This window comes from Medicago truncatula, chromosome 5 (assembly GCF_003473485.1).
Source record: "Medicago truncatula cultivar Jemalong A17 chromosome 5, MtrunA17r5.0-ANR, whole genome shotgun sequence".
Taxonomy (NCBI): domain Eukaryota; kingdom Viridiplantae; phylum Streptophyta; class Magnoliopsida; order Fabales; family Fabaceae; genus Medicago; species Medicago truncatula.
Window position 1 is genome coordinate 44,373,650 of NC_053046.1, and position 16,160 is coordinate 44,389,809.

At 32.5% G+C, this 16,160-nt stretch overlaps 1 protein-coding gene across 1 annotated transcript; it reads right to left on the reverse strand.

Annotated features, from left to right (window-relative positions):
- Positions 1-8,886: 8,886 nt before the first annotated feature.
- LOC11419655 (E3 ubiquitin-protein ligase ORTHRUS 2) lies at positions 8,887-13,822 on the reverse strand. The gene is made up of 8 exons (XM_003618024.4): positions 13,297-13,822; positions 11,686-12,350; positions 11,409-11,508; positions 11,218-11,279; positions 11,009-11,111; positions 10,603-10,753; positions 10,241-10,458; positions 8,887-9,468 (listed from the first exon to the last, which is right to left on the reverse strand). The coding sequence occupies exons 1-8, from the start codon at positions 13,729-13,731 to the stop codon at positions 9,166-9,168; spliced, it is 2,037 nt and encodes a 678-aa protein (XP_003618072.2). The 5' UTR covers positions 13,732-13,822; the 3' UTR covers positions 8,887-9,165.
- Between the last annotated feature and the right edge of the window lie 2,338 nt (positions 13,823-16,160).

Below are 16,160 nucleotides of genomic sequence, written 5' to 3' on the forward strand. Positions count from 1 at the left end.
TGAAAACGACAAATTTCATCCTACTCAATCTTGATTGTGTCACATGCATTGTGGCGTTACTTTTGAGAAATGCAGACAGGACAGTATCTCACCATACTAAAATATAAGATGAGATTATCAATTACAGACTGTACGTATTTATTCAGTGTCATAAGAGTATTAGAATGAATATAAGGTTGTTTGGAACCCATGTAAGGAACGTTGAAAATTGTGATCATAAATTACTTTTTATCAACTTATCACTGTATTACAAAGTAAGGAGTAGTTTATTTATATCTCATCAGAGTAATTATCACCTAAAATTTGTACGTTTTGCATATTTCTTAATACGAAAAAGATGAATATCTTTCTATTAAAAAGAGATAATTTTTATCATAAACCATAAATGTATCACATCACATGTATGGAGGTATCACTTACAATAAATACAAACAAGATAATTTATCCTAATTATAATTCGAGACGAAGCTACCATTTAGAAAATTATCTTGATCAAATCCGAGGTTAGTTGTGTACCTATGGCTAGAACCTTATGGTGTTGGAAGTTATTCAATGGAGGAAATTATGTTATTTGACAACTGCACTTTAGGCACCCAAGAAAAATTAAACGGTAGTTAACTACCGTTCGACACACTTTTAAAATCGGATGAACCGATTTAAAAAATGTTTCAACCAATCTCAAAAATGTCGAACGGTAGTTAATTGTCGTTTGATGGATGTGTGGGAGCAATTATCAGGTGCAAAGAGCAATGTTATTTTCTTATAACAACCTTTGCACAAAATTTCACGCCCAATAACTTGACAAATAGAATTCTGCTCTTTACCCAAACAATTTTGCTCATTCCCAACTCTCTTGTACAAGTAGTCAAGACTTGTCCCGGTTAGTTAATCTCTAACTGTATTTTTCACTCTTCAATTTGTTGTAATATTGTTACTCTATATAAGAGTTGTAACTAGATCATTTACAATCAATGAACTCAATTCATTCTATTCATCATTTTCTCTATATGGTATTAGCCATTAGGCGCATCATTTTATGCATGCTTCCACATTCAAGCCTTTTTGTTAATCAAATCCTTCAACCATGTAACTAAGATGATGTTAAGTTCGATTTATGGGAACGATGTAACAGCATGTTTGTATATTGGATTACTTGCTGTCTTCTTTCACCTCAAATTTCTTCTAGCGCTGACTAAACCGACAATGCCAAAACCCTCTTTCAAACAAGGTGAACAATATGTAACTAATCTCTTCACTTTGTTGAAAACCGTATGGGACGAATTAGAGGCTTTATGCCGTATTAAAGATTGTATGTGTTCTGTGAAATATTCTTGTGGATATCTCAAAGACATCGAGTTGCTTCGAGATTTTGAATGTGTTGTAAACTTGTTGAATGGTTTAAGTGATCCCTACAATTTTGTTAAATCACAAATTCTACGTATGGAACTTTGGCACTGCTAATGATGATGCCAAAATTCTTTTCAACTCTACTGAAAGACCTTGGTTCCCTACACAGAGTGGAAGATCAAGTTATGGTCATTGCAATAATGGAAAAGGTCGTGGTCCTCTTGGGACAATTCTCATTTTGCAACAAGCTAGGTCACATTGTGGAACAATGTTATTCTAAGCATGGTACAAGCCAAAAAATTCGGATTATATCAATTATAATACTATTTATGATGATAATGTAAATTCCACTGCTCTTATTAAGGATGACTTACATGACTATTCCTATCTTCAATAGACATTCTTCATACTTTATCAAGCAAATCTTTTTTTTTTTTTCAAACTAACTATGGATGTCTCTTGTCTGTGAATGAGCAAAATTATTTTTTTTTATAGTTTTTTTTTTGGCTTAATTAATAATTTGGTCCCTTAAGTTATTTGTTGGTTACATTTTGGTCCCATAAATTATTAACATTACAATTTGGTCCCTTTATGTCTCGACCGAAGAGGTCTCCTCTTTGGTGACTTTCCTTTGCTTACCTGCTGCATCTTACATCATTGGACAAGTTATTTGTGTTGATGGGGGATTAATTGTGTTTGGATTTCAACCCAGCATGAGAATTACATGAGATAGTGCAATTCTTATTTCAAATGGACTGGTGGCTAGCTATGTTGTGTCAAAATATATGTTTGGTACATGCAAATATAGTGAGTTTCAATTTTCATATTTGTAAGTTGTTTATTTTTAATTTCATCCTCGTGAAGTCATAAACTATTTTTTGTTGAACAAAACAAACTCAACTCATATCATTTAAACAGTGTTGGATACAAGGAGGAACAAAATCAAACATTTGTCTACTAGCTAGCACTGACTGCCTTAGTTAAGCTATGAGCAATCATATTTGCTTGCGGCAAATAAACTTAACCTCAAAGTTGCAATTAGAACACAATATTCTAATATTAAAATCAATCAAGACTACTAAACTCCGAGGAACCTACAGATAACTGTAACAACGTCCTGAAGTCCCATACTTAGTGACCAATTCACAGCTGAGAGTACTGCAAAAGCTTCCCCCTCATGAACTAACAGTTTCGGAGTCACGAATAAAAGCTTTCCAACCCAGCAAAAGCTGTAACAAACTGTCTGAAGGAGTCACGAACGAAGCACCTGAAGCCTGTCTTTGTTAGCAGACTGCTAAAGCTTGCATTCACATTACATTTCAGAACACCTATAGGCAGACGACACCACTGAATTCTACAATGTGTCTAATACTTGTAATTCCAATTCTTTTGAACTTTGGCACTATATAGGTCATCCTTATTATAAGATTCTCAAACATGTATCCAATATCTTTCCATATGTACATTTATCTAAGAAACAAAAGTTACATTTCATGTCAAGTAATTCTCAATCTGCAAAATCTTTTGACTTAATTCATATAGACACCAGGAGTCGACTTGTTATCACCTCTATTCACATCTATTTCTATTTTCTAACAACTGTAGATGATCACACTCATCATGGTTTATGTTACGAAATCCAAAGATGAAAGCATACAAAGAACTGGGGGACATAAAACCTGACCATTGACACCAACATGAAAAAAACTAATGATAATTAATATAAAATAAAAAAACCAACCTAAATTGCAATAATTAATAGCTTGATTAAAATACTTATGATTAGGCAAATACACAGTAAGAACCGTGAGTATTTTCAATATGGTTATGGTGATGGCTGAGAATTCTTTGACGAATTGATCATGGTAGTAACGCTAGAGGAGTTTCTGGTGGAAACAAAAACCGAAGAAGAAAAGATGGTCACAGATCATTTTTAAGAAGCATGTGGAAACAGTGTAAATTAAGTATGTTGTCTTTCTCAAAGCGATCGCCTCTTTCCCTATTTCTAGGGTTTGAGGTTCATAATATTTGCCACTGTTGAAAAGCCAATACAAGGCCATTAATCTGATCATGAGGGATTTAGACATGTTTTAGAGAGAGTGTGTGTAGAATCAAAGCTAAAAGTATGATTAAATGCGGAGTAATACTAGCACTACTTATTTGACTTGACCACTTCCAATGTTGCTGCATATGGTTCGATCCATCCATAGTCTTCCTGAAGGATAGGTTACTTATAACAACTAATATATGATGATATATTTGTTGTTGGAGTTAAGCACCCGCGGCTAGAATTCACCTTTTTCAAAAGGAATAAGTGGGGTGTTCGGAGTTTGAACACATACCTTTACATATAATAATGTATGTCCTGCGAACTGAGTTATGCTCACGGGGACTAACATATGATATTTATATCCTTCCAAAATGTAAATAGATGTTCTTATAATTAGTTGGTAAGTAGAATAATTCAAAATAGTCCCCGTGAGCATATTGGCAGGAACATGCATTATTATATGCGGGGGCCGGGTTTCGAAACCTGAACACCTCAATTATACCTTAAAAAGAAAATTGTCAATTTAACCACCAGATTACTTGACAAAAAAAAAAAAAAAGTCAAAATAAAAGTTCCTAAAACATTGAACATGTGAAAGAAGGGAAACTCTTTCATGGACACATACCTAAATAAAAAACATTTAGGCACACTCACACGATTAGAAAAATAAAAATAAAAATTAGTCACATCATTTTTTACTTTTATCTTTTAGTTTTGTTTATCTATTTGTGTGTCTAAGTTTTTTTTTTTTATTCGTGAAAGAAATTGGTAAATGTGGAAAGGTGGAATTTCTAATAAAAGACCAAGTCAAAAACAGATATTGCTAAAATAAAGCAATTTTTGGATAAATTAACATTATTAATTTCCAAATAAAATAATTAATTCGATTAAAGTAAAATACATTTTTTGAAGGAAGGAAGGATTTAAAGTAAAATACATAATAATTTACTTTTGAAATATGTAAAATATCCAACAATCTCTACTAAAATCCAAAATGAAATAGCTGCGCTGCATCATAAAACGCAATACATAATTGTTTCCTGCGGATTTATTTTACTTTTTCCGTGGATGTTTTTGCAGGTAAGTTTCCTGCGGTTTCTAAAATCCTCAGGAACGAAGGCATTAGCTGGTTACCAAATTACACAAGAAAATCGAAGAATTCTAGTAGCGATATCGTCAAACAATGTAGTAGTTGAGGTTGTGGGAATCAAATAATGCAGAGAAAAGGAGTGAACAATAACTACCTGTGAAGAGCACAAGCCTGGCACTTGTTGCAAAAAACCTCTAACCTCTGGAAAACCTACATCGCAGAGTGGAAAATGGTTGCTAAGTCAACATTTCTTCAGATGTTATGAAGCTGAAACAACCACTAACATCTTAGCAATTGGTTTTTTCAATTGGTAAATCCAACTTAAGCCAAAATGAATGGTTTAAAAATAACCACTGTTGTCGATTGCAGATCGCGGAGAAGAGTGGTTTGCTTGAAATTGGCTATGCTACGAGCTATGTACAGCTGCTATTTAACAACAATGATGATTACAACTGATAATTTTCTTCATCATAAACACTAAAATAATCTTAAAGGATACACCGGACCTCTGCATGGGGGGCGGAAGGCAGCTGCTCCGCTATCACAGCCACCACCGCGGCTACTATCGTCTATTGGCAACAGATACTCAATGTAGCAAACCAATTTGGTAGCCTCCTGCTTGCATGCTACCCATCCCTCCTAAGCTTTGACAACTTCACACTATGACAATTAGGCCCCACTTGCATCTTTGGACAATGCCACTTGAATCTTAACTTTTAGGAATCCACAACACTCATTTTCATTCCATCTTCGAAATTCACTCTGACTCGTTCTTCATAACATAAATTCATTAATTTTCATTATTCATCGCAGAAATTCATCCGGACTCGTTATTAACCAATATATTTTTATACTAACATAATCAAACATTAAAAAGCATCTTGGACTGTGTCTTACCATGAGAAACAAAACATTGTTATCATACGACCCGATTAAGAATATTGTTTTAACTATGTTACTATATTCTGATTGAACACATTCCTTTCTCTTTTTTCTTCTTTCACATATCTTTTTTTTTTCTTTTCTAGATGCATAGTAATAGTATACGAGGCATTCAAGTGGAGGAATTAGACATGGTACAGGGAGAGGTCATAATGATCCACCGGAACCATCTCAATTGTTCACTAGGCTAGCACCGCCACCACATATGTCATTTTCCCCAGGTACTGTTTTGTTCTTAAAATTCAGCTCAAGTTGGAAGATAAAGAATGACTGTGTGTTGACGTTGTTTGTTTTCTTTGCAGTTTCTTGATTATATATAGATCACATAGGTTTTTAATTTTCAGTTTCAACACTGAAAATCTTCCGATCAATGGAATAGAGAAGGGAATCAAGTGTGTTTTTGATTGAGTTTGAATTCTCATGACTGTGTAATCTGTGTTTCTCTATATTTCTCTCCAAACAAAAGAGAAGGGAAAGGTAATTTTAAAATTGAGTTTATATTTAGAGTTTAGACATAAAGTAGAAGTTAATTTTTGGTTGATTAATATTACAAAGAGCACTTTTATATTGAAGTAATTATGGTTTCACATTCAAGTATCTGATTTGAATATTCGCTTTGCCCATTTTCGAAGGTGGGAGCCAGAGAAGAGATATTAGAGATGTTTCATGTTTAGTGTCTAATAGCGCAGAATTTTGGTCATAAGAGATAGCTGCTTTCGTTTGAGATGAACAAGTATTATGAAAGACATTCATAGCTCCATAGACCTCCTTTACATAGGAATGATCTTGTTTATCTGTATTATATTCTGTTCATTTATGACACTTGAAACTCTTGGTAGTTCTATTTTTTACATTTATTTGATTTGGAAGTTGCTTAGATGCTTTCGATTTAAATGCCTTTACCTGCCATATTTCAGTGTAGAAGGTAGAATATGATATAGGGTTGGATGCTATAAAAGATGCAGAGGATTTGTTGTTGAGCTCTTAGTTGAACTTGACCTCATTCCTAAGTAATGAATGATTTTCCTTCTTATGACACTATATATATACGGTTCTGTTATTTGATTAGTTTAATTGCGGTTTGAGTGATTTAAAACAATTCAACCATGATCCAGAGATATTCTTGGTTCAATGTTCAGTCTTTAAAACACTGCAATTAATTGAATTCATATTGTGACCTCCACTGATATCTTTCAGTTCATGAAGAAAAATGGAATGGAATACAATGAGACGAAATTTGAGAGGATTTGATTGTCGAAGGTCTGTTTTTCTCAACATCATCGTTGTTACAACTAGAAAGCATTTAGTGACTCTTATTGAGCTACTTGTCTTATATCTCGGTGCTCAACTGCTGGATTTTTGGTGATTCTTTCATCAGTTGGCGTTCAATAAAACATGTTAGCATCATTTGTTCCTATTTGGAATCCGGATGGATATAGGGATCTAGCTTCCATTCCACCACTTCTGAAATCCCACCAGCACTCCTTTACTGTGATAGTCGGTCTTTGTGTCACATCACGGCCAACCTTTGCGTACATGAACGCACAAAACATATTGGTGTCAATTGTCACATCATTCGCGAGAAGCTTCAAGTAAAGTTGTTTTGCCTACTTCATCATATACAATCAATGAACTCAATTCATTCTATTTATCATTTTCTCTTTACAAAAAAATAAAATAAAGAATGTAACTAAGTTATTTAATAGCGAGTAATCCATAGTAAACAATGTACCAAAGTAATCCGCGTACAATTTTCCCACTTTAGGAGGATTTTATAGTTTGTGGTTCATCTATTCTTCCTGTTGTTCAGCCTGTCGCCGAAGTGATTCTATCACACCCATCATTTCCGTGTTAACCTGTTAAAAGATCATAAATAAGCAAAATAAGACCTCTTTTATGTAGAGCAAAACAATACTTAAAATTCTATATATTTCAATTACAAAAGTAAATAGCTCATTTCACTAAATATTTACAACAAAACTTCAAACAGAATTTTACATTTTCAAAAAGGTTTGAAACTTTCATGGTAAATTAGGATTGCTAATCGTTTCATAGTAGATTAGGAATACAGTTAAAAGAAAGGATTAACATAATCTAGAATTTATAATTGTGTGTAGTCATTCGGATTTTTCAATAATATCAATCATTTGGAAATTAGACTACATGTTTCTTCATAAATGGACACACACAAAGCACGTCTTCTGGAGTACGAATGAGAAGGCAAAAAAAAGATCCACACCTCAGTAATGAGGGAAAATTATTCTAACATAATGTAATGTAATGAGTGACCCATATGTAGTTTCCCTCAATGTAATTTCTTATAAAATTGAGAACAAAGAGAATTGTGTAGGAAGTGGCACAGTAACTTTTTTTCTTAGAAACTTTACTTTATGGTAAATATAAGGAATATCTTGAGGGTTTGGGTAATTCATTATGCTAAAAGATATTAAGTTAACGGTTTTGAGTTTCCTAAGAGATAATAAGTTAAAGTTTTGAGTTTAAACTTGAACGAAGAAGAAAAAAATTAACCAAGCAATCAATTATTAACATTTTTCATTCAAAAGATATAAAATAAAACTTTCTTTAACAAGTTATTGTTGTGCCATTTTATAGGAATGTCTTTGAATTTTCAATTCAAATACACCTAACTAATGAATGGATGATAAATGTGTATCCAATGAAACTCCATAGTATTACAGTAGTCAATAAAAATAGATTAATAGTCACACAGTCCATGTGAATTATTGTTCAAGAAAGTAGAATCAATTATTACAGTTATTTTCACATAATATGCAGGTATTTATTCTAATGAAGTAGGAGTAATGAGTCTTTTTCACTCAAGAGCCTAAAGAATCCAATGTGTTCATCAACCACCTTTACTAATGACTAATGATGAGAGCTATATCAATTTTAACAAGCTACCTTATCCACCATCTTACACAAACAAAAACACCCAATACTTTAGTGTGTCAACATCAAATAAAGATGGAGTGGGTTTAGTGGTTGTCTACAATTTAATACTAGGTTGGAGTGAAACTTAGCTCAAGTTAACTAAACCCATCAATCCCTACTGCTATCAACTATGATAAATTTAATAAAATTTAATCGTCCATTGTATGTATCATGATAAATCTGATGTATGTATGCATGACATGTCACATAGATTCACATGTGGTCCCTCTTTTCATAGATACTAAGAGTCTACAATAGAGGGACCCAATTTTAAAAACCACTTTTAGATAAAAACAAAAGTAGAAGCTTCAAACGGCAACCCAAATTCACCAAGTACAATTCTCAAATAGTGTCGTGTTTTGGATTTAGTGTTTAAAGTGTAACCAATGAATATCCTCTAATCTATATAACATTAATCAAAAGTGTAAATAAAATATGAAGCATTTAGATATGACAACTTTATATATAGGTTATATCTTTATAACTAAACATTATAACACTCGGATATGAAAATATAAAATGCATTCATTGCTTCTCATGTTTACCATATGACAATTGACAACTATAGATTGGTGATACCAATTAAAAACCAATTCCCAAATCCAGTAAATATCTTTCTCAAACTATGAGAAGTACTCAAGAAATTAAAAATTAAATCATAAAATGTCTTGTCTTTGAGCAAGTAATAGAAAATTTTCCCTTTGTATCAGCAATATTAACTCTATTATAAACTAGTGCTGTTTAATGCAAAACCCAAAATAAAACAGCACGAACCAATCCACCTCTAGTTGCAAGCCACTGTTTTGCTTTCCACTCCTGCATCATCAATCTGTTCTTCCACATTGACCACAGCCTTGTCATCATCACCTTTCCTCTTCTTCTGTGGAGGATTCACATCATCCTCGTTAATTTCCTCCACGACTTTTTCACTCGAATCAGAGGATTTTGAGACCTCGGTCTCCTCATCCGGCTTGTCATTTTCTTCACTCTTAGCACTTGATTCTCCGGAATTCTCCTCCATCTGTTCTTCCTGTTGTTCAGCCTGTCGCTGGAGTGTTTCTATCACACCCATCATTTCCCTGTTAACCTGTTAAAAGATCATAAATAAGCAAAATTAGACCTCTTATGCATATATTGCTATTACAAAAGCTATTAGCTCATTTCACTAAATATTTGCAACAAAACTTCAAACATTATCAAGTACCTACTGATTTGCCACAAAACAATATTAAGTACCTAATGATTTGCCACAAAACAATATTAAGTACCTAATGATTTGCCACAAAACATCAATCATTTTCAATACACAGACAACACTGTCAACAAAACTTCACTATATATTTACATAGACACTGTCAATAATATTAAGTACCTAAAGATTTGCCAAAAAATTCAAACATTTTCAATACATAGACACTGTCAACAAAACTTCACTAAACTGCATAGACACTGTCAATAAATTAAGTACCTAAAGGTTTGCAACAAAACTTCAAACATTTTCAATGCAGACATTGCAAATATTAAGTACCTCAGACAATATAGAAAACACTAAACTCCATGCAGAATTTCACATTTGAAAAAGGTTTAAAAGTTACACGGTAAATTAGGAGTACTAATCATTTTGTAGTAGATTAGAAATACATTTAAAAGAATTCAATAAGGATTCAATTTGAAGTATAACAATCCATTCCATAATTGATCAAAACAAATCTAAATCCTGACATCAATATGATTATTAATCACATTACAAATAATCAATGCAAACCAAACCCTAAAAACTAGGCTAATAAAACCCAGCTAAAAGTCCAATAAGACAGTTCTTTTCATTGAGATCTATTTAAAAGTATGTGCAGTAGTACCTGTGGATTCTGAAGATACTCAGCTATGTCAGTTGCACAGGAAGGACATTTCATAATGTTCTTCTGTGTCCGCAAACTGCGTCCACTTTGAGTTGTCCTGTTCCTGATATAGCTTTGGCCAGCAAAGGCACCCTCCAAGCAGCCTTTGCAGAAGTTGTGAGCACAAGGTGTAGTAAGAGGAGAAGCCAACACCTTGCGACAGATATTGCAACCAAACTCTGCAAAAACAATTAACCAAAGGCAAAACTGAATTAACTTAACAAGTCTACTACTATAGTGAGTTGGTAACGAAAACAGCTTCAAATAACAGTGAACTAAGGAAAGGGAAATGAGGTTAATTGTTATCACCAAGGACCATATACCTTTCAATAGCCTATCCTTAATTTTGAAGGACGGTTTTATAGCTTTTGGCCTGACAATTTTCATTTTTGTTGGATCAAAAGAATCCACAACATTCATCGGCTTCTTACTTAGTGGTGGAGGCTTCTTCCACAACCAACAGCCCTTTTCCTCCTGAAATGTAGAGAAATGAACATATTGAGAGACCTTACAAAAACTATGGTACAGCAAAGTTGGGGAAAAAACATTCATCACCTAGCAAATAATCTTCCCAAAATTTAAACTTAAATAATTGTGAAAATAATATCTTACGCAATACAAATACAGTGTCTAGAAAACAATGCAGAAATGTAATATGGAACACTGAAGGAAGCACTTTAAGACATCAATAAATCTAAGAAAAGCATATAAGTAGACAACACTACTTACATCGAAGTCCCATGATGGATCATCCTTTCTTTCAGTAATATCAACTGCACCCTTAAACTCCTTAATTGTAGGTAGTGGGCGAGGACGGTCTCCAGTTAAATCACTGCAGATCAACAAAAAGAGTTCAAGTGATCAAGTTCCAGACTTCCACTTGTATATATTAGTACAAACACAATAGGAAAAATAAAAGTTGAGGAACAAAAATCAACCTTGTCCATGGAGCTGGCTCATTGTCACACCTCACAAACAAATACCTGCAGACCTTATGACCCTATCACAGAAAAGATTCCCAATCAATGAAAAACTTTAACAACTGATAATCCATTAGGTCTCACTCAATGTACTTACTGGAACTGATTAATGTAATGATTAGTTATTACAAAACAAGAATCATACTTACTTGTATTCCAACTTTGCGCCAACATTTCTCAATTCTGTACACCCCATCGTACCTCAATCCTTCTTCTGGTGCATAAGAGGAACGTTTCTCCTTGTGGGACCTGAACCAAATAAACAGATCCATGAACAAAATAGCATACCAATTCCTCACATATCACAATGAAACTAACCAAATAAGGAATCAATTAATCAGTTGATTTATAATCAATAAAAACAGATCTAACAAACTAATAAGAAATCGATCAGTTGAATTGAATTCATAATAAATAAAAACAGACCTAACAACACGAACAGGATAGCCTTTTCGGCAACTGGTTCGCAAAGCCTCATTCATATTTTCAAACTTCTGGTCAAATGACTGGTTTTTGTTCGTGCGTTTATTCCCACTGAGATCCCTTCCACCGCTTCCAGTGTAAAGGAACCACTCCCCGTGATCTTCATCATCTATATAACCACCCGAGAGAGCGACAGATTGAGCCCCGTGGGCACTCTGACCAGCAATGCCAGCAACATGGGGAAAATGAGCTCCCCATTGCCTACATTCCATCCTATCCTCCCAAGTATCACCAACAAGAACCCCACGGTTCCTATTAGGATCATACTCAGCAAGGATTGGTCCAAAGTGATCCTTTGGAATAGTCACAAAGATTTTTCCACTGCAAGCATTAGCCTTTCCTGTTTTCCTTGCTCTCTCAGTGGTGTAACAGGTGTCGGGACGCTCATCGTTGAGAACAACTTGATAATTTTTTGGAGCAGTGCTTCCACCGACACTCTCTGCTCTAGCTAGCTTGGCCATACGGATCGCAATCGCCAACTGTGCGTTGATTCTTGGATTACTCGCCATCTTCGGTGGAATTGCAGTCCTGCAGTTTGAGCAAGTTCGTTTCCCTAGCCCAACCCATTTCTCAAAACACTTCAAGCAGAAATTGTGCCCACATGGAGTCTGAACCGACAACAACAACAACAAATAATCAACTTCGATTTCAAATAAATAAAACCAAATGTTCAGGATGCTTCAGTTAAGCTAACAATACAAACTTGTTCAGGTTATCATAACAGTTCAATCTCAAGATTACAAGACAACATCATCAACAGCAACAAAATCAAATTCAATTTCAAATGATAATAATAATAAGCTTAATAAAATCATATATGATATATTTAACCCACTTCAATTGAGATCAAAACTTTCAGATAATCTAGCCAAAACAAACTTTTTTAACTCATCTGAACGATTCAATCTCAAATTATTAGACAGCATCATTAACACCAAGAACCAAATCAAATCTCAATTAAAAAAATAAAAATAATTTTAATAACATCAAATATTTAACAGACTTCAGTTTAGATATAATCATTGGTTAGGTCATCAACCGATTCAATCTCACACTTAAAACACAATGTAACTGAAAATCACATGAAAATTAAAATACAAAAAATAATCAATTTTAATTAGTAAAGAGAGAAAATGAAAGAAACATCACATGAAAACATCATTATCATAAACAACAGCAACATTAAATATTTAACACATTTCAAGTTAAGATTGAACCGTTCAGGTAACCTAACCAAAACAAACTAAGTTAAGTCACCTGAACGATTCAATCTCAAAATACAAGGCAACATCATCATCAACAACAATAACAACTTTCAATCACAAAAAAAAAAAAAAAATTAATTTAATAAAATCAAATATTTAACACATATCAAGTCAAGATTGAATCGTTCAGATAACCTAACCAAAACAAACTCGATTAGGTCATCAGAACGATTCAATCTCACAACTAAAACACAATGTCACTCCAAATCACATGAAAATCAAGACTAAAAAAGAATCAATTTCAATTACTAAATCTATAAAAATAAAAAATAAATAGAAAAAAGCTTACAGTAACAGGTCTCTCAGGCAACTTCACACAAAACGAACAGTTAAGACTCCCATCAAAGATATCAAGAACACCACTTCTCCTAACATGAACCTCATCCTTCTCTTTCAAAGATCCACCATGTAACTCTTGGCGTTTCTTTCTCTTCTCTTCCTCCGTCAACGAAGGATCATTCTCGATAGCGCGAATAGCAGAGACAAGATCCCCCGCAACAGACGGAGCAGCAGAAGCAGCAACAACATCACTTGGTTGAGCACAATCAGGACACAACCAATCGAGCATTTCACTTGTTGTTGGAACAACAGGGAGACAAGGAGCATGCCATGGTGTTGTGCAGGTTTTGCAATGAAGTGTTTCGGTTTCTGATGGTTTTTGTTTGCAAACCATGCATACACCGTCAGCGTCACAAGGAAGGTGGTGAGTGATGATGTTCGCCATGGATGAATGAATGAATGATGTTGTAAAATGTGATGTTGTAATGTTTTGGTTTTTCTTTCTCTTTCTTTCTTGTGTTTGTTGAAAAGTGATGTAATGTTGAGACTTTTTCACCCTTTTTAAAGGGATTTTTTTTTTTTTTTTTCACACGCGCGGAGGGAATCGCGGCTTTTGAAATTTTACTTAATTTTTTTCCCATTTTTCCCACTCTTTTTTTCACTCTTTTTTCCATTTCCCTCTTTCTTTGTTCTTATCCATTTCTCTTCTTTTTTTATTATTCGTATCTAATATTTTAATTAAACTACTATAATTGCTGTCGAAAAAGTTAACTTTTAAATTATAATATTCAAATACTATTTATAATAATTTAAAAAAAATGCTATATAGTTTTTTTTTTTTTTTAATTATTATAAATAGTATTTGAATAGACAGTTGTTATAAAACTCATTAACATGCATGGTCAAGGTCATTTAACAGGTGCAAGGAAAATTACTTTATTTAGGACAAGAAAAACGTAGTATGTGAATTTTGTAGAAATGATTTAGACAATATACCAAAATAAAATTATTATTTAGATATTTATGGGCTTATTTAACAAATGTGGATATTGTTAGACTTTGATATTTTCATTTAGGCTCCAATCTCGTATGTGGATAAGTTTGTGGTAATTGTCATTTTTTTACGAAAAGAATAATTTAATTATTTATTTATCTACTGTTGGTGCAAGAAACAATTACTCTTGCTTATTATTGTATGAAAGATATCGTATATGACTTTTGTATAAATGATTTAAATATGTCTGTAGCATTCGACTCAACTAACAAATGTTGATATCGTTAGACTTGATGATTTCATTGAGATTCATGCTAAGATCTTGTAATTATGCGATTAAATTTCAAATGGATGATTTTCATTTTTTTACAAAACAAAAAAGTGATATCATATTTCATTTCATTTAATTGTAAAACTTATTGATTAAATAGTCGAGGCAAGCATGATTACGGTTCAATATTTGTCTCACTTTATGCACCACACGTAATTGGCCTTAAAAATAATAATAATATTTTATCGTGCATATCTAATATTTTTAATTAAATGACTATAAGAGAGTTGTCAAAAAAATTAATTGTTATGAGTTTATATATTCTTTTTGTTTAAAAATATATGTTGCAATTTTACAATGTGCGCTTTTAACTAATATATAAATGCAAATGTTAATATGTAAGATGATGTTTGATTTGTTTCAATGAATATTTTGAAAATATCAAATTTTCATAATTTTTTATTATAAATAGTTAAAGATATTAATAGTTAAAGATATTAATAGTCAAAGTTATGTATTGACATTGATACAGTGGTTGACTCCGACATATATTTTAAAATGGAGAGAGTATTATAGTATATAGAAGAGTGTTATTTGAACATCTTTTAATTGACAACTTATGGGGACAACCATAATTTGTAAAGAAAGAATACGTATTTGCACGAAAATCAAAGCAATAGAGAGATAAAGTAAAAAATAATGTGAGTATGAGAAAGAAAGTTGTAACAAAAATTGTCACAAAATAAATGTTTAAATATCATTTATGTTATATATATTTAGTTGGTCTATTTGAATCATTGAGAGTTGTTATGAATCTCATTAACTTAGTCAAGGTTCATGAATCGGTGAAAGAAAAAATTACACTCTGCCTCTATATACATGTCGTAACTGGTCATTTTATACATTCTAATGTACAATTTGACTTCTTTCAACAAAAAAAAAAAAGTACAATTTGACTATTAATTTTTGGCTTAAATATGAAAATAGTCCTTACAAATATCTGACATTTTGGTTTTAGTCCCTGTAAAAATATTTTTTTGGTTTTAGTCCCTGCAAATATAAAAAATTTAGTTTTGGTCCTTAGTGTTTTGTTTTAGTCCTTGTAAAATTGATTCATATTCGATTTGGTCTTTGTAATATATAGAATATTTAATTTTAGTCCCTCAAAATGAGGACTAAAATAAATATTATAGGGACCAATTTTAATATGAAATGATTTTACAAGGATTAAAACAAAATACCAAGGACCAAAACCAAATATTCTATATTTGCAGGGACTAAAAACAAAAAAATATTTTTATAGGGACTAAAACAAAAACACCAGATATTTGCAGGGACCATTTCCATATTTAAGCCTTAATTTTTTAACTATATGATAAAAATTGTAAAAGTTGATATAGAAAACGTAATAACTCCCTTCAAACTCAAATGTAAAAGATATTCTTTTCTTAAGGTTTATATTCAATACATGATGTATTTAGTTATAATATAAATCAGATACATAAATTATTTATAAATTTGAAAAATAAATCTGTTTTTATATTTGAAATTGGAGGGAGTACGCTAAAGTAGTTTTAGGAATATGTGTGGAGAGTTAGCCTATGTTATT

Coding starts and splice junctions, on each gene's coding strand:
- LOC11419655 (XM_003618024.4), bottom strand. CDS start 13,731: ATGGCGAACATCATCACTCACCACCTTCCTTGTGACGCTGACGGTGTA. Junction 10,754..11,008: donor ATCCATCATGGGACTTCGAT/GTAAGTAGTGTT, acceptor TCTACATTTCAG/GAGGAAAAGGGCTGTTGGTT. Junction 9,469..10,240: donor AGTATCTTCAGAATCCACAG/GTACTACTGCAC, acceptor ATCTTTTAACAG/GTTAACAGGGAAATGATGGG.